This window comes from Pongo abelii, chromosome 12, assembly GCF_028885655.2.
Source record: "Pongo abelii isolate AG06213 chromosome 12, NHGRI_mPonAbe1-v2.0_pri, whole genome shotgun sequence".
NCBI lineage: Eukaryota > Metazoa > Chordata > Mammalia > Primates > Hominidae > Pongo > Pongo abelii.
The window spans coordinates 57,930,169-57,947,611 of NC_071997.2; the positions used below are offsets into that span (position 1 = coordinate 57,930,169).

Below are 17,443 nucleotides of genomic sequence, written 5' to 3' on the forward strand. Positions count from 1 at the left end.
GGGCTCTTACTGATATATTCAAGGTTGTATGTCCCATGCTTGCTGCCTGAGGCCTGGTTTGCTCTTAGATGAACTCTCCATATGATGCAGCTGCTTGAGGGCTTTGGATTCTCTTGTACCTCCAGAGACCCATGATGACCAGGGCTCAAACTACAGTTTGGGAAGAACTCCCACCCCCTCCAGGGCCTAAAAGTTGTCTGTCTGTTATCTCTCCTCAGCATCTGTACAGCATCCACCTTGCCGAACAGCCTGAGGACTGTACTATGCAGCTGGCTGACCACATTAAGGTGAAGTGTCTGGGCCAGTGATTGAGCCCCCGTGGAGATCAGAAATGGAGGGCATCAGGTCAAGAGATCAGGCACCCAAGAAGTGTCACATAAGACTAGGGCAGAGTTACCAAAGCCATATCAGGGAAACTAGAGGACCTACTTATGTATGGGGGTCAGCAGAGGATGGGGACTTCTTAGAGATGTTGATAAGGCAGAAGGGCTCCTGCTGGGGGCTGATGATTGCATGCTTCTATCCTCACAGTTCACGCAGAGTGCTCTGGACTGCATGAGTGTGGAGGTAGGACGGCTGCGTGCCTTCTTGCAGGTGAGAACACATCTAGATCTGTGTGAGCTCCTCTTCTTTCTTAGTCCTCACTTCCTTACTCCCAGCCTTAATGCTAACTTGGTTCTCCATCCATTTTCTTTTTCCTGAGTAGGGTGGGCAGGAGGCTACAGATATTGCCCTCCTGCTCCGGGATCTGGAAACTTCATGCAGTGACATCCGCCAGTTCTGCAAGAAGATCCGAAGGCGAATGCCAGGGACAGATGCTCCTGGGATCCCAGCTGCACTGGCCTTTGGACCACAGGTTTAAGGCTGCAATTGGGGAAGGGAGGGAAACTGTGTAGAAACATGAGGGGCATAGCACTTGAAGATCTGGATCTGGTTAGGGGACAAAAATGGTTTTGGGGTAGCTGGAAACTGTGGTGCTGAACCCAGGGTTGACTCCTGACTGGCCTGGCACACAGGTATCTGACACGCTCCTAGACTGCAGGAAACACTTGACGTGGGTCGTGGCTGTGCTGCAGGAGGTGGCAGCTGCTGCTGCCCAGCTCATTGCCCCGCTGGCAGAGAATGAGGGGCTACCTGTGGCTGCCCTGGAGGAACTGGCTTTCAAAGCAAGCGAGCAGGTGGGCCTGGATGGCTGGGTAGAAGGTGTGGGGAGAGTTAGTGACCAGTGTGGGGCTTTCACTTCTGCCCTTGGCTCCTACAGATCTATGGGACCCCGTCCAGCAGCCCCTATGAGTGTCTGCGCCAGTCATGCAACATCCTCATCAGTACCATGAACAAGCTGGCCACAGCCATGCAGGAGGGGGAGTATGATGCAGAGCGGCCCCCCAGCAAGGTGGGTGGAGATTTCCTTGGAGAAGTTGCAGAGGCCTGTAGGAGTAAGACTTGCAGAGCTACTGCTAGTTGTGGGAGGACGGGGAGACAGGAGGAAGGTATCTGGAGAGAATCATCCTGCCTAGAAGGCAGGGTTTTCCCTGTAACTGGATCTCTGTAAGGAGCACATTGATGATCTCTTCTCTCCACCCTCACTTTCTCACCCCCACCGACCATTCCTTAGCCTCCACCAGTTGAGTTGCGGGCTGCTGCCCTTCGTGCAGAGATCACAGATGCTGAAGGCCTGGGTTTGAAGCTCGAAGATCGAGAGACAGTTATTAAGGAGTTGAAGAAGTCACTCAAGATTAAGGTGAGGGTAGTGTAGGCTCAGGATCTAGGGGCCAGGAAATTGGTAGGACTCAGGAAAGCAGTGAGTGTTGGGGATCGGGACCAAGACGGCTTGGGAGTTAAGGGGAGAAGTGGGGCCTGCAATCAATGGGAGCTCTAGTGAGCCCTCAGGGAGCCTACTATCTCATGGTCTAGCCCCCAGTTTCCAGGGACTGTAGGGAGGATATCAGGGATCTAGAAGTTCTGTCCTTGTCCAGGGAGAGGAGCTAAGTGAGGCCAATGTGCGGCTGAGCCTCCTGGAGAAGAAGTTGGACAGTGCTGCCAAGGATGCAGATGAGCGCATCGAGAAAGTCCAGACTCGGCTGGAGGAGACCCAGGCACTGCTGCGAAAGAAGGAGAAGTCAGGCACTTTCCCTGGGGCCTTGCTTCCTCTAATCCTCCCCACTGCTGGAGCTCTCTGCCTCCTAACCCATACCCCTACTCAGGTTCTCTTATAGTGAGACTCCCCATTTTCTTTACCCGCTGCCAACCCCATTGCATCACCCCAGCCTAAGCCTGTGCTGCTTTTCCCTGGCTCCTCACTGGCAGGGCTATTCCAAGGACCTCTCAGGACTGAATAGTCAAGGAGTGCTTTGGAGAAGGGACACTGCCAAAGCCCAGATTCTCTTTCACAGAGAGTTTGAGGAGACAATGGATGCACTCCAGGCTGACATCGACCAGCTGGAGGCAGAGAAGGCAGAACTAAAGCAGCGGCTGAACAGCCAGTCCAAGCGCACGATTGAGGGACTCCGGGGCCCTCCTCCTTCAGGCATTGCTACTCTGGTCTCTGGCATTGCTGGTGGTGAGTACTGTGGAATAGGCAGCACTAGCACAGAGGAGATTGTCTTCTCCTGTCCTTGGCCTCAGTTTGACCTCTGCCCCCCACCCCTTACCCCCAGGTACTCAGCCAGGAACATGCTTGCACAGTTTCACTGTGTGCCAGTTTTCACCAAGTTTTCCCTTCCCCTGAAGATATGTGCTGAGTTTCTCTGGGCAAAGGAGGGCATTACTAAATTGTTAATGAGGCTCAGAATAATGATGACAGTTGATCTCTAGTAGATGTCCTTTCTGGCTCTGTAATCTGACCTTTCTGCCCAGCCCTATATCCCAGAGGGTTGTCAGCCAGCAGCAGGCTGGGCTGACTCTCCTGGGGCATCCGGCCCTGCCTGATACCTGCTCTTGATTGCTTCTCTGCTTGGACACTGTGTTTTCTCACTGAGTTCATGTGGCTTCATTCTATGATGTGGTCATATCTTCCACTGCTGAATTATCCCAGTTTCACTTGGGGCTTGTGTTTGGACCTTTGTCTAGTCACTCAATATAGTCAGGGCTCCTCACCTAGAGTTTTTCTGGTTACCAGTTCCAGCCTCCCCAGTTTCCTGACTCAGGAGGTGGCTGCTGCTGTCTTTGTTCTCCTCTGCCCTATAGTTTGTTTTGTTTACTCTCCAGTTTCTCACTTAACCTTCTCACCTCCAGAAGACAGGCTTTTTGCCCTGGAATTAAACGCTTAGGGCCTCCAGACTTTCCCAGCTGCTCCTGAGTCTTGTCAGCTGACCTCACCTACATAGAGTCTTTGACAAAGTCTCTGTCACTGATACCCCTTGATCTTGGGAGGTGACCAAGTACCTTCTTGACTTTAGGCTCTTGTGGTACAGACAGCTCTGTGTTCTTTGGAGAGAGTTTCCAGGATTACTACTTTGTGTTGTTTTTAGCACTCTTTAAACAAACATTAGCACTCTTTAAACAAACATAGTTCTGAATTTATGAAACTTCCCACCAAAAAAGAAGGTCTTTTGCCTCAGAGCAATGGGGAATCCTTAGGAGCAAGGGAGTGTGTTTGCATCCCCAACTTAAGCTTTGCTGCTGGTGAGCACTAAGGGTGCAGACTTATTGGGGTCTCTGGAGCATTCTCCATGCCCTTCTTGGAGATGGCATCTGAGACAGGGAGGCAGGAACAGCCTCATGTTCCAAGTACTTTGTACAGTGCACACTGTCTTTGCCACTGTTCTTCACACATTGTTCCCTGTCTTGTGGCCTCACTCCTGTTTGGTGTCTTTCTTTCACACATATCTGCTCGTCCCCAAAGATAGGTGGCAGAGGGTCTTGTTAGAGAAAGTATGATGATTAGGAAAAGGGTTTTCCTGCAGGTTGTGTCCAGGATTCCTCTGGTGTGTCCCCGTAACCCCCAAATCACCTAACTCCTCTCTCCTCTTTTCCTGCTCCCCCATGGGCTATCCCGAGCACAGAAGAACAGCAGCGAGGTAGAGACCCACTCTGGCTGGGGGTTACCAGGCTGATGGGAGTTGGAGCTAAGGGAGCAGGGTGGAGGGGGAAGCCAGGAGACTGGAGGTGGATGATGAGGGGATGAGGAAAGGGGAAGAGTGGAATGGAGCCCAATTTTCAACCCTTTCCCCTTGGGGCTGATGACAGTTTTTTATGGTCCCCACAGGAGCCGTCCCTGGGCAGGCTCCAGGGTCTGTGCCAGGCCCAGGGCTGGTGAAGGACTCACCACTGCTGCTTCAGCAGATCTCTGCCATGAGGCTGCACATCTCCCAGCTCCAGCATGAGAACAGCATCCTCAAGGTGAGGGAGCCACGGGGAGGACTGGGATGGGGGATGGAGCATATTTTCCCCATTGATGATAGATGACAGGGGCCTCCTAGCACCTCTTACCACTACCCTTCCTTTTTCATCCACAGGGAGCCCAGATGAAGGCATCCTTGGCATCCCTGCCCCCTCTGCATGTTGCAAAGCTATCCCATGAGGGCCCTGGCAGTGAGTTACCAGCTGGAGTGCTGTATCGTAAGACCAGCCAGTTGCTGGAGACATTGAATCAATTGAGCACACACACGCACGTAGTAGACATCACTCGCACCAGCCCTGGTATGTACCTGCCAACCCCCAAGATGAATGAAACTGCCCCTTCCACTTGGCCCAGGGATTTAGCCCCTGCTCAGATGGTCCCCCCACCACAGAAGCTCTTCCCAGCAGTGTTCTTTGGCTTCACTGTTCAGTTTGTTTGATTCACCCACTCTCTCTCAAGTACTTGTTCTGTTAGAGAGTCTCATACCTGCACCCCTAACCCTTAATCCAGTACAACTGCCTGCCTGCGCCTTGGTGGGCCTCACCAGCTTTCTCTCCCCACAGCTGCCAAGAGCCCGTCAGCCCAACTTATGGAGCAAGTGGCTCAGCTTAAGTCCCTGAGTGACACCATCGAGAAGCTCAAGGTCAGCTCAGTTTGCCAGGCAGAGCTCACTTCACAGCATAAACTGGTGGAGCCAGGCACTTGTGGAGTTCCTCTGAGCCCAGCCCTATGCTAGACAGCAGCTGGGGAGGAGATGGAAGGGAAGGCAGGGTTCTTGCCTTGGAAGCTCACTGTCTCAGTGCAAACAGAAGACAGATTCTCATAACAAAATGGATAAGCTAGGATAATCTTTAGAGTGACTGGTTCAGGCTTTAGCTTCCATCAGAGCTGAGATCATTGTGGGGTAGAATGGTTGGGCATGGCTTCCCAAGGGCGGTAGAATGTGAGTTGGGCCTTACAGGATGAGGACTTGCAAAGTAAGGAGGAGTGCTGGGGTGGGGATGGGGTTGGAGATGAGAGCAAAAGTATGGCGATATAGAGGACTAAGTCCCTGCCCCCTTGGTATTAGTGTCTCTGTGAAACCAGGTGGTCTTGTGCTAGCCTGTGGGGGTCCCATAAATGAACCCTTGTCTTCCTCTCCCCTTCCCTAGGATGAGGTCCTCAAGGAGACAGTATCTCAGCGCCCTGGAGCCACAGTACCCACTGACTTTGCCACCTTCCCTTCATCAGCCTTCCTCAGGGTGAGGGGGAGCATGGGGTGGAGGATGGGACAGTGTGGAGAGCTCAGGTGGGCCCCCCTCTCCTCCAGAATTGGAGGAGGCCTTTGGAGTCTCAGGTCTAACAACTGCATACCTTGGGTTATCTGGCCAAATCTTTCTTACAAGTAACTCAGAAGTGCTTACAGTGCTTTGAAATTCCAATATTTTAGCACGTAAACACCTTCTGTGACTTTTGACACCAGGAAGGCCTCAAAACTCCCTTGTCAGATTATGTATCCCCATTCTAATTTGAAAAATGTGGTCACAATAGCCCAGGATCTCAGAAGCCCTAGCCACCCAGGAGCTGCCTTGGTCTCAGTGCTCAGGGACCCCTTCAGTGGCCCACAGCTCAAGTGAGCCCCTGACCTGGAGTCTTTTTCTCCTCATCAACCACCAGGCCAAGGAGGAGCAGCAGGATGACACAGTCTACATGGGCAAAGTGACCTTCTCGTGTGCGGCTGGTCTTGGACAGCGACACCGGCTGGTGCTGACCCAGGAGCAGCTGCACCAGCTTCACAGTCGCCTCATCTCCTAAGCACTCCTTTCCCCTGCTGTCCCCTTCGACCCTCAGCCCTCTGGTGCCGCTCTGCCCGATGCACAGCCACCTCAGCCAGCCCCCAGGTAGAAACGTGGGTTAAGCTCTTCCTGCCCCGTTCAGCTTCACTCCCACCCTTTCAGCGTCCTGCCCCTTCACCTTGACCCGGGTTCTCCCACTCCCGTTCCCTGGCCTCTGCCATAATTTGTTGTTCAACTGCTCCCTCCTTCCTGAGGGGCCTCAGGGCTTGTGGGGGGTAGGCTGAGACCCCACCACCAAAGGTTAAGTGAGGTCCCCTTGATTGAGGACTTCACCCCTTGATTAAAGCAACTTCTGCTTCAGTGCTTCCTGTGTGGTGTTGAGAGTGGGACTCGGGCCATTAAGCTCACAGCAGGAGTGGAGAAGCGATGCTGAGGAAGCTTTGGCTGTGTCAAATTTGAGGGCTCCTCTTCATAGTGACCAGCAGAATGCTGTTTCTAAAATTCATGTGCAGTAAGTTACTCTAAACAAGGAGGAAAGGGCTAGACTTAGGACTAGGTACCTAAGTTCATTTATGGAGTCAGGAGGGCTGGGAGGGTATAGCCTCTGCCAACCCTGCCTCTGCTTCCTGTAGCTTCCACTGCTCTTTAGTCCAATTTGTGGAGCTGGAGTAATGATATGATCACCACCCCAGCCAATTTTCTGATGTACTGGCCAGTCTTCCCATAAGACCTGGGGCCTCTCAGAGGGAATATTTACTAAATAAGGGAAAACTAAAGTGGCATACTAGTAAAGGATAGAAGGTACAAAAGCTACTCCCAAACCCCACTATAAATTAGTATCACCTGGGGAGTTTCTTTTAAAATGTAACAGATTTCTGGTCTTGACCCAGACCTGCTGAAAATACTTCCAGAGTTGGGACTCATTAGGCTGGTAAACAGCATCCCAGCATTGTAGATATTAGCCCCAGTTTAGATTAGTTGGCTAGCTCCTTTATATTCTTTTTTTTCCTCACTTGGGGAGAGAAGTCCAGTTCAGACTCCCAAAAGGGTCTGATCTAGATGCAGAAAGAGACCCTTGACCCTGCAGAGTGCTAGGCCTAAACTAGGCCAGACCCTCTGCTCTTCTGCTTTCTGTCTTGAGGGGAAGGGCAGACAGGAGGAGGGGTGCTCGAAGGCGGGCGTCCAGGGGCCATATTCTCAGTGACTATACTGTCTGGGAGGTCAGTGGGTTATGGCGTTTGAATGCCTGCTCTGCACCTTGGTTCTTCTCACCTGGGATTCCGAGAGAAAATGATTTGATGACTTTTCCTCAATACTCTCGATGGTATACAACCAGTGTCATTCCAGATGCATAGGATATAATGCATTACATATGAGGGATTAATTCTCACAGAACTGGTTGAGAAGGGTTATTATTGTGTCTTGAACCAGAGAGTCTTCACCTTATGTCTCCAAATTGGGTTCTGCTAGGGCAAGGAAATCACAGACCACACTGTCCTTTCCTTGGGATTGGATTCTACCCAAGCTGCTGACCTGCCTTCTGATTGGTGTGGTTAAGACACTGAGGCCAAGCAACTTCTGGTGGCACTTTGAAAGGAGAACGGGGCTTTTTGTTCCATCCTTTTCCCTTGGTGGCAGTTTCTCACTACTTAAACTGCTGCTCTCTTGAATGCCGAATTCATTCACCCAATTATTTGTGGGCTGTCACCCTATGAGTGCCCCACAGGTATCTTAAGAGTCAGCATGTCGAAAACTGAAATCATCTCTTCTGTGTCCTACATGTGACAAGCCACAAACCTGGATATCCTTGACTCCTTCTTTGATCTCCTTAGCTAATTTAGTTATCCAGTCCTGTTCAGTTTGTCCTTCATTACTGTCTCTCAAATTTGTCCACCTTTTTACATCCACGAACTTTGTCTATAAATAACTTCTTGCTCTGGGCACTTCAGCAGTTTTTAAACTGGTTACCCTACCTCCATTGCCTCTTTTCAACCAGTTCTACATATTGATATGAGAGACCTTTCCAAAATGCGTACTGGGCCATGTCACTCCCCAGTTTAAATCCTGAAATGATTTCTTCAACTAGATTTAAAATTTACATAAGATCCTGAAATGGTTCCTCTGTGTGTCTAGATTTTAAAATTTAAATTCACTAGAATGGCACATGAGACCATCAATGATTTGGGTCCTGTCCACCTCTCCAGCCTCTCCCCACGTGCCAGGTGGTTCAGCTTTAGTGAACCCCTGCAGTTTCCTTGCCACCCTGTGCTCTCTTAGGCCTCTTCCCACCACCCAGAATGCCATCTACCTCCTTCCCTCCACTCTACCTCCCTGCCCCTGCCCCATCCCCATTCCTCAGCTGACATCCTGTCCATTTATTAAGATAGCTCTGGCAATGCCATCTCAGGAAATCTCCAATCCCTATGGCCTGTTAGGTGCTCCTCTTCTTGAGGCAGCAAAAGATATAGACCTTTTTTTCAGGTGTGCTTGGATTTAGTTGCTTTGTGACTTTGGCAAGGTTTTTAATCTCTGATCTGTTTTCTTACCTGCAGAATGGAAAAATGATACCTTACAGGGTTGTTATGAAGGTCAAATGAGATAGTGCATGCAAGCATCAAGCACTGTGCTGGCACACGGTAGCCTTGCTTCTCTTCTTCAGTATGTGCTCCTACTACGCTACTTTATGCCAGTAAGCATCTGTTTCTATTTTAAGTGTTAGTTAACTCCTCTCCCACTTTAGACAGGAGTTCCTTTAGGGTATCTTCCATCTCTGCATCCTGCCAAATACAAGTAAAGGGCACGTATTTGAGGAGGAGGAAGATGAGTTTTATTTTGGACATGAGTTTGAGGTGCTTGTGAGAATGTACAAGCAGAGATGTCCATTTGGCAGTTGGAACCTGCTGGGTCTGGAGCTCAGCAGAGATGTCCAGATGAAAGATAGTTTGGGGAGTGAGTTGGGAGTGTATCAATGGTGGTTGAAGGCATGGTTTGGGTGAGGTTACTGTCTGTATTCAGGTTACTAAGAAAACTGAATCTGAGGCAAAGCTAGTGTTAGCACTTTATTGGAGGGTGAAGTCTCAGAGCAGCGAGAGTGAGGGAAAGGAGGAAAAGAAAATCAAAGGTTAGTGTTAGTGAGTTGGCTCCTGCCTCACAAAGACAGCACTTGCCCATGTTGGATGTCTCTGGATAGACTACACAGAAACACCATGACTGGCTAGAACATTGTATTTGGATTGATGGAGGGGAAATTCACCTGTTCTGCTTCCTGCCCATGCTTTACTGCTTAATGTTTGCCATGGAGCCAGTGTTAGCTCCCCACTTTCTTGCTGGGATGATATTTCTTGGCCACTGCAAAAGCCAGATCCCATGCCTTGTGGCATGGCATTTAATCTAAGTCCTGCAATGGCAAGGGGAACAGAATGTGGTCACCGGCCTGTGGGAGTTAGTCAGCACAGAGCAAGCAGCTGGAGACCTGGGAGTCAGGTGAGGCTGAGAGAATCTGAAGCAGCAAGTTACCTCAGGAGAGTATTCAGAGGGAAGGGAAGGTAGAGCCCTGGGAAGCCCTGAGAGTTAAAGAGCCTGCAGCCTGAAGGGGCATCCACTGCAAGCAGAGGGCCCCTGTAGAAAGCATTGTCACAGAGCCAAGGGAGGGGAGAGATTGAGCAGCTCAGAGGGCAGTCAAGTTCTGGGAAGTGGCCATTGTGATTCAGAGATGCCTGATGAGCTGGCCAGGGCAGTCTCCATGGAACAGAGGAAACAAACTGGGTTGTGGCAAGAAAGGGGAGACAGCAGCTCACGCTCACTGTGTGTCCTGGGTGGCATCCATTTATGGGGATTGTGGAGAGTGGATAGCCAGGCAGATGACCAGGGGAATGATTTCTGGAAACTGGGGATGTGATGGTGGGGGAGAGGCCTGGCGAGGTGCTCTGTGTACCAAGGATGGAGTATAGCATAGTAACAGCCACCTTTGATTCATCCAAAGCCAGAAATGCCAGTGTGACAAAACCAAGCAGACAGGCAGTTGGCAGGGGCAGGATATGAACATTCTCAACTCTGTTCCCTAGGAGCTTCTCTCTTTTGGTGGGTTTTGGGCAGTTTCCTAGGGTTAACATTACCTGCTCCAGCATGGAGGCAGCTTTGTGAAATAAGAATAGGGCTTATATTCCATCTCTTCCACTATTGAGCTGTCTGAACGTGGGGAAGGTGCTTAACATTTCAGCTTCAGTTTCTGTATTTGTAATAGGCCAATAGCACCTTCCTCAGGTGATATTCTTAGGTAATCTTCAGGGAGAAAATTAAATAACATAGCATGCTTGATGCAGGTACTTAAAAAAGGATACCTGGGAGAGGCTGATACTAAACAAATGAAAAGGAAACAAAATAGAAGCACATTCCTAAGATGTACACTGTGACACACATAACCATCTTTTGAGCCCCAAAGGATTGGTAGCCCTGGCCAGGCGTGGTGGCTCACGCCTGTAATCCCAGCACTTTGGGAGGCTGAGGTGGGCGGATCACGAGGTCAAGAGATCGAGACCATCCTGGCCAACATGGTGAAACCCCATCTCTGCTAAAATACAAAAATTAGCTGGGCGTCGTGGCGCGTGCCTGTAGTCCCAGCTACTCGGGAGGCTGAGGCGGGAGAATCACTTGAACCCCAGGAGGCGGAGGTTGCAGTGAGCCGAGATCACGCCACTGCACTCCAGCCTGGTGACTGAGTGAGACTCCGTCTCAAAAAAAAAAAAAAAAAAAAGAAGAAGGATAGGTAGCCCTTAGTGCCCCAGCTTTCAGCTTGTTTCTGTGGGCGGCTACTGTCTTATTTTCTACCATCTAGGCACTGTTTTCTCCTCCTTTTAGCAGGCCAAGGCTGAGAGAGAGAGTCTAAATGTGGTGGGACCTCCCTCACCCCACGCCCACAATTTGCATTCACCTGTTTGGTTCACATTTTCAGTGCTCTGCCTCAGTGGGGAGCAGGGGTGGGGCAACACAAAGACCCAAATAGGCTGCTGGGTAATCCTAGGGAATGTACAAGGATGTACAAGGCCCCAGAGCTGAGTCTACGCTACACAGCCATGAGGCAAAAAGTGAATTAGGAACAGGTATGCTCTATAGCCCAGGTACTCTGGAAGTTTTATAGCACAGGTGACCTTGGCCCCTGTCAAGTAGGCCCAGGGCACCTGGAGAACACTTAAGTCTGAGGGTGAGTGGTCCCTCCTGCTTCTCTGTGGTTATTGTTTCATGTAGCCAGCTTTTCTATGTGTATGGGTAGCATGACCATTCATCTAGCCTCCCTCCGTCTCTATCATCTGTGCCACCCGAAACAGGTATTGCTACTCCCAGGGAAAGAGGTCCTCAGAGGGGCAGCCTGGGACGTTTGGCCTACATTCCTTTTCCAAAGGCTGGGGAGTTTGGATGTGGGAATTGGACTCTTCTTGCTCAAATAACGGGTACCCGTGTAAATAGATGTCTCTCACCCTGTGTTTTGTTACTTTTTATTATGGAAAATTTTAACATACAAATGAGAGGAGAATGTAATGACTTACACATACAATATATGTTCATTTTATGGTTCATCTCGTTTCATCTATATCCCCTTTCCTCTCCCTTCTTCTCCCAGAATGTTTTGAAGCAAATCTCAGACATCTTATCACCTTATTATTTCATCCAAAATATTTTAGTATCCCTGAAAGATATAGCTCTTCAAAAAAGAAAACTACAATACCATTATCACACCTGAAAAGTTAATTCATCAACTCTCCAGCATTCAAGTTACGTTGGTTGTCTTATAAACATTTTGTTTTGTTTTACAGTATGTTTATTTGGATGAGATTTAAGACAAAGACAATACACTACAAATTGATGTCTTTTGAGTCTGCTTCACCCTATTTTCTAATTATTGTACTAATACAGTGTTTGCTTTATATACATTCTTCTTATTCAAATACATAACATTATCATCTTGATAAAGCAAATAACACAATATGGAGGAAGATTGAGAACATAGGCTCCCAGTACTTAGTCACTGGGATTATAGAGATTTTCCTTTTAGTATTTTCTATTAAAATTTAAAGATGTCCTGCCATGGCTGTGCAAGAATAGAGCTGTCTGGAATGGGAGTGCAATGAGAAAAAAAATGGACTCAAAGTTAGGAAAAGATGAAAAGATGTAAGTCAAGAAGAGAGAATATATTTTGAAACTCAATAGAATTTCCTGGCCGGGCGTGGTAGCTCACGCCTGTAATCCCAACCCTTTGGGAGGCCGAGGTGGGCGGATCACGAGGTCAGAAGTTTGAGACCAGCCTGACCAACATGGTGAAACCCCGTCTCTACTAAAAATACAAAAATTAGCCGGGCGCGGTGGTGTGCACCTGTAATCTCAGCTACTCAGGAGGCTGAGGCAGGAGAATCGCTTGAACCCAGAAGGTGGAGGTTGCAGTGAGTCGAGATTGCACCACTGCACTCCAGCCTGGGCGACAGAGTAAGACTCCATCTAAAAAAAAAAAAAAAAAAAAAAAAAATTCCTTCATTCAGAGTGTAAGCATGCAAACAGGTGCTAAGGAGAGAAGTTGTATCATCTTATTTCTTCCTCAGATTGCCCTTAACAAACCAAATAGGTAATGCCCATTGACCTAGAAAAGGGAGCTCTCTTCAAGCAATGTATAAGAAAAAGCAGGGCAGAGGGAAAGTAGTGAGAGGATCACTTGCTTTGAGGTACTCTAGGTCAGGGGTCCCCATTCCCGGGGCTATGGACTGGTACTGGGTCCATGGCCTGTTAGGAACTTGGCCGCACCGCAGGAGGTGAGCAATGGGCAAGGGAGCGTTACTGCCTGAGCTCTGCCTCCTGTCAGATCAGCAGCGGCATTAGATTCTCATAGAAGTGTGAACCCTATTGTGAACTGCAGTGCAAGGGATCTTGTGGGCTCCTTATGAGGATCTAACTGATACCTGGTGGTCTGAGGTAGAACAGTTTCATCTCAAAACCATCCTCCCCCTCCTCCCCATTCCATGGGAAAATTGTCTTCCATGATCGGTCCCTGGTGCCAAAAAGGTTAGGGACCACTGCTCTAGGTGATGGATATCAAAACCTTCACTTTGGGAAACCTGTCAAATGGCTGAAGCTATGACTCTCCATCATTACAAATGATGAAAGATGTAGCAGATTTTTTCTGAGGTGCTAATGGATTGAAAAAACCTGTCTATTAAAGGTGGCCAGACAGATACCCAGGCAGCAAGTCAACATGGGTACTGAATGAGAGTTAAGTGCTTGCAACCTCTCTGCTCCACAAATCAGGTTAAATTCTAAACTTTTTAATTTTATATTAAATAATGGGGCAAATACAAAGCAAAGCCTTCCATCAGTTGCAGCAGCTGGATGGAGAAAATAAACACTTCTAGAATATAACTTAGAACATCCCCTTGAACTTCCTTCATCTAAGCCACACCCACTGGCTGAAGATGTTGCACTTTTTGACAAAAGAATGGAGGTGCTACCAACACCTTTGTATCATAGGAAGAGACATGTAAACACACGAGGGCAGTGGAGCTGCACTCAGCACCGGATGTGGTGAAGAAGGGTATATAAGAGATATTTCTCCATACCCATCAAAATTTTGGATCTATAAACACTGAAGGCAAGTCTATCCATTTTCAGAGAATTGGCTTAGTGGAGTAGGAAGTAGCAAGGGTTTTCTTGTTTTGTTTTGTGTTTTTGTCCCCTGAAATTGCTAAATAGGACTTCACAAAGGGTACATGAGAGCCATGAGATGACTGAAGTAAGTTATGGAATTTAAAAGGTGGAGAAAAATTTTACAACGTTAGGGGTCATTTCCTCATAGCCGCAGGTATGGTAAGACCCATTAGTTCCTGGCTTGTTAGTGAGCAGGAGATGGCAGACACTCTTGGCTGCACAGCAAGTAACTGCAAAGGGGAATGACATAAACCAGCTTGAATATAATGGGGAAGCTAAGAAAAAGGTTGTTTAGTAATTGTAGTTCTGGGAAGGGAAGGGGTTTCTAGCCTCTTAAAGATTCCTGCTCCCAAGGTCATTTTATTTCTGTTTAGTTTTTCAGAAATTATTCCTGGTATCAATAGGTTAAGAAAGTAGAATTTTCCCAAGTACTGGCCAGGCGCGGTGGCTCATGCCTGTAATCCCAGCCCTTTGGGAGGCCGAGGCGGACAGATCACGAGGTCAGGAGATCGAGACCATCCTGGCTAACACAATGAAACCCTGTCTCTACTAAAAATACAAAAAAATTAGCCCGGCACGGTGGCGGGTGCCTGTCAGTCCCAGCTACTCGGGAGGTTGAGGCAGGAGAATGGCGTGAACCTGGGAGGTGGAGCTTGCAGTGAGCTGAGATTGCGCCACTGCACTCCAGCCTGGGCGAAAGAGCGAGACCCTGTCTCAAAAAAAAAAAAAAAAAAAAGTAGAATTTTCCCAAGTACTGATTTATAGATAATGTTTGTAAGTGGCACACAAAACTTTCCATTTCACAAACAGTAGCATTGATTGATCCCTTTAAATGCAAGTTCAATCCTTATAAGCTAAGTGCAGTGGTGATTTCATGTAACAATGTAACATAGCTAAATGCACACAAAATCTGTATATTCTGAACTACAAAAGTGGTTTCCATAGCCACATATGGTTTTAGATAAGGATTCATTTTCATAATGAATAGTACTAACAAATATGTTAATAAAACAATACTTGTTTGTTTAATACCAAATGCTTGTTCTGTCACCAACTTTTAAAGCAACACTATTCCAACTACTACTAAAAGCATTTATTTTTAGAAGCTTTGATCTGTGAAAACAAATTCTCCAAAAACTTGACAAATAGTATGGATAAACCTCAAAGCTTTTAAAAAGCCTTCCAAAGGCTGGGCACAATGGCTCACGCCTGTAATCCCAGCACTTTGGGAGACCAAGGCAGGCGGCTCACTTGAGTCAACGAGTTTGAGACAAGACCAACCTGGGCAACATGGCGAAACCCCATCTCTACAAAAGAATACAAAAAGTAGCTGGGTGTGGTGGGTTGCGCCTGTAGTCCTAGCTACTTGAGAGGCTGAGGCTGGAGAATTGCTTGAGCCCAGGCGGCGGAGGTTGCAGTGAGCTGAGATCCCACCACTGCACTCCAGTCTGGGTGACAGAATGAGACTCTGTTTCAAAAAATAAATAAATAAAAATAAAAAGTCTTCCAGGCCAGGCGTGGTGGCTCATGCCTGTAATCCCAGCACTTTGGGAGGTTGAGGCAGGTGGATCACAAGGTCAGGAGATCAAAACCATCCTGGCTAACACAGTGAAACCCCGTCTCTACTAAAAAGACAAAAAATAAGCTGGGTGTGGTGGCGGGCGCCTGTAGTCCCAGCTACTCCGGAGGCTGAGGCAGGAGAATGGCATGAACCTGGGAGGTGGAGCTTACAGTGAGCCAAGATCGCACCACTGCACTCCAGCCTGGGCGACAGAGCGAGACTCTGTCTCAGAAAAAAAAAAAAAAAAGGAAAAGCCTTCCAACACTGAAGTCTTCACATGAAACTTAGTTTCTCCAAAAAATCACTTGGTATCTGAAAAAAAGGATATTAAAACAAATTACTTTTTAATACAAACATTCTTAAAGGAGACTTTTTCTATATCTACTTAAACATAAAACAGCTCACTATCTTTAATAATTTGTCTGATACTGTCTAGAAACAACACATGACACAGCTGTGTCTCAGCTATGGTGAGTCAAAGGTACTATCTGGATTTCACATATTAAACAGCTGTAGTGTAGCTTACAGCGGCACAAACACTCAACACAAATATTGTGTTGTTTCATCATTTAGGTAGTAAAAAGTCAGAAGGAACTGCACAGTTTGCAAGGTCCTTTACACGTGGTCATTAAAACGGAATAATTCAAGTATGGTAATATAAATACAGGAGTTAAAGTCTCATTCTAAAATTGAAAATATGAAAACTTTGTTTCTTCATCTTTCATTTACATGGTTAGATATCGGGACCTTACTGTAGAAATATTTAGTTACTATATATGGTTGTCCCAGAAAATAATGGAGCTTCAGAAAGTACAAAAGATGTCAAAATCTATAGTTGACTTCGTCAGATGCTTTTCTAGCTCATTTCAGTTATTCATTCATAGTAACCAAGTCTTTTAACTCTAGCAAACTTTCTTGGTCCTTTCAAATTAAGAAGACAGTATCATCAACTTGTACTTGATCTGATCTTCTAACTGGTGTTGGAAGTTCATAATTTCATTGATGAACTCTATAACAAGATCTTCAAGAATATCCATTGGCTCAGTGTAAGGGTTCTGATAATCCCCAAACCCATACATCAGACACCATAATTCTTTAGGAAACAGTCTTTCTTTTACAAGATCTGCTCTTTGCTCCTTCTTCATTTTCTTCCTCAGAGACGTGATTTTCTGCCCCATTTTCTCAAGGTCATTTTCTTTCTTCAAGTCTGTCCTTGATGTCTTGCTAGTACTATTCAGATCTGGAGTCAGTTGGATGGTTTTGACACCAGGTTTGGGACAGAATGATTATAAAGTCTCTCCAAGTCATTGCTCACAGAGACTGCAGCTGATGCTGGTGTCATGACAGGAGCAGAAGAATCACAGCCCAAAAGGATATCTGCATCACTCCCCCCATGGTTAGAATTGGAACAGCTGGTGAGGCAACATCCTTGGAGGATGGAGAGGAAGAGTAACTTGCCTCCAGATGGGGTTGGGAGTAAACTGAGGCCTCCAGTCCAGTCTCTTGCAGTCCTGAGCTTAGAAACATCTCCTCCTCCTCCTCATTATCATCATCATCATCATCATCATCATCATCATCATCTCTTTCTCTCTTTTAGAGAAGGGCCTCGCTATGTTGCCAAGGCTGGAGTACAGTGGCCATTCACAGGCATGGTCATAACACACTACAGTCCCCAACTTCTGGGCTCAAGTGGTCCTCCTGCCTCAGCCCTCAGCTGGCACTACAGGTGTGTGCCACTGCACCTGGCTGAAGCACATCATTCCTTGGTTGTAATGTTCCCATTACTCAACTTGATGGTCTGTCTTTCCTTAAAGCCCAGATCCAACCTGGGATGAGTGTTCATTTCAAGAGATCCTTTGGCCATCTCAGACACCTGTTTTATCCATTTAAGGTGCTTTTTCAGAAGTTATCAAAGTCAAAGGCATCACCCTCATCTGTGAAGCCAATGCTGATGAAAGCACTATACCTGCTCAGTGTCATCCTAGAACCACATTACAAAGTAGAAGCTGTAATCTTTCACTGTTTCAGCAGTGTCAGCATATTGTTCTACTGGTGCCCGAGCAAAGAGCTCTCCTGATA

The 17,443-nt window shown here is 47.5% G+C and overlaps 2 protein-coding genes across 15 annotated transcripts in view; both read left to right on the forward strand.

Moving 5' to 3' along the window:
* DCTN1 (dynactin subunit 1) overlaps nucleotides 1–6,477 on the forward strand; it is a 30,500-nt gene extending 24,023 nt beyond the window's left edge. For 6 of the 12 annotated variants that reach the window (XM_054546650.2, XM_054546651.2, XM_054546652.2 and 3 more), the window contains 14 exon segments: nucleotides 219–287; nucleotides 532–594; nucleotides 707–856; nucleotides 1,017–1,178; nucleotides 1,262–1,393; nucleotides 1,616–1,741; nucleotides 1,977–2,119; nucleotides 2,394–2,560; nucleotides 4,005–4,019; nucleotides 4,208–4,341; nucleotides 4,458–4,641; nucleotides 4,906–4,985; nucleotides 5,494–5,583; nucleotides 5,999–6,477. In XM_054546650.2, coding sequence (XP_054402625.1) covers nucleotides 219–287; nucleotides 532–594; nucleotides 707–856; nucleotides 1,017–1,178; nucleotides 1,262–1,393; nucleotides 1,616–1,741; nucleotides 1,977–2,119; nucleotides 2,394–2,560; nucleotides 4,005–4,019; nucleotides 4,208–4,341; nucleotides 4,458–4,641; nucleotides 4,906–4,985; nucleotides 5,494–5,583; nucleotides 5,999–6,136 — 1,653 coding nt within the window. In that variant the 3' untranslated portion in view covers nucleotides 6,137–6,477. 12 annotated transcript variants of the gene reach the window in all.
* Nucleotides 6,478–6,550: 73 nt separating this feature from the next.
* SLC4A5 (solute carrier family 4 member 5) overlaps nucleotides 6,551–17,443 on the forward strand; it is a 145,923-nt gene continuing 135,030 nt past the window's right edge. For all 3 annotated transcript variants that reach the window (XM_054548027.2, XM_054548028.1, XM_063713590.1), the window contains exon 1: nucleotides 6,551–6,628. The gene's annotated coding sequence lies outside the window, so the exon portion shown is untranslated. The remainder of the gene's footprint in view (nucleotides 6,629–17,443) is intronic.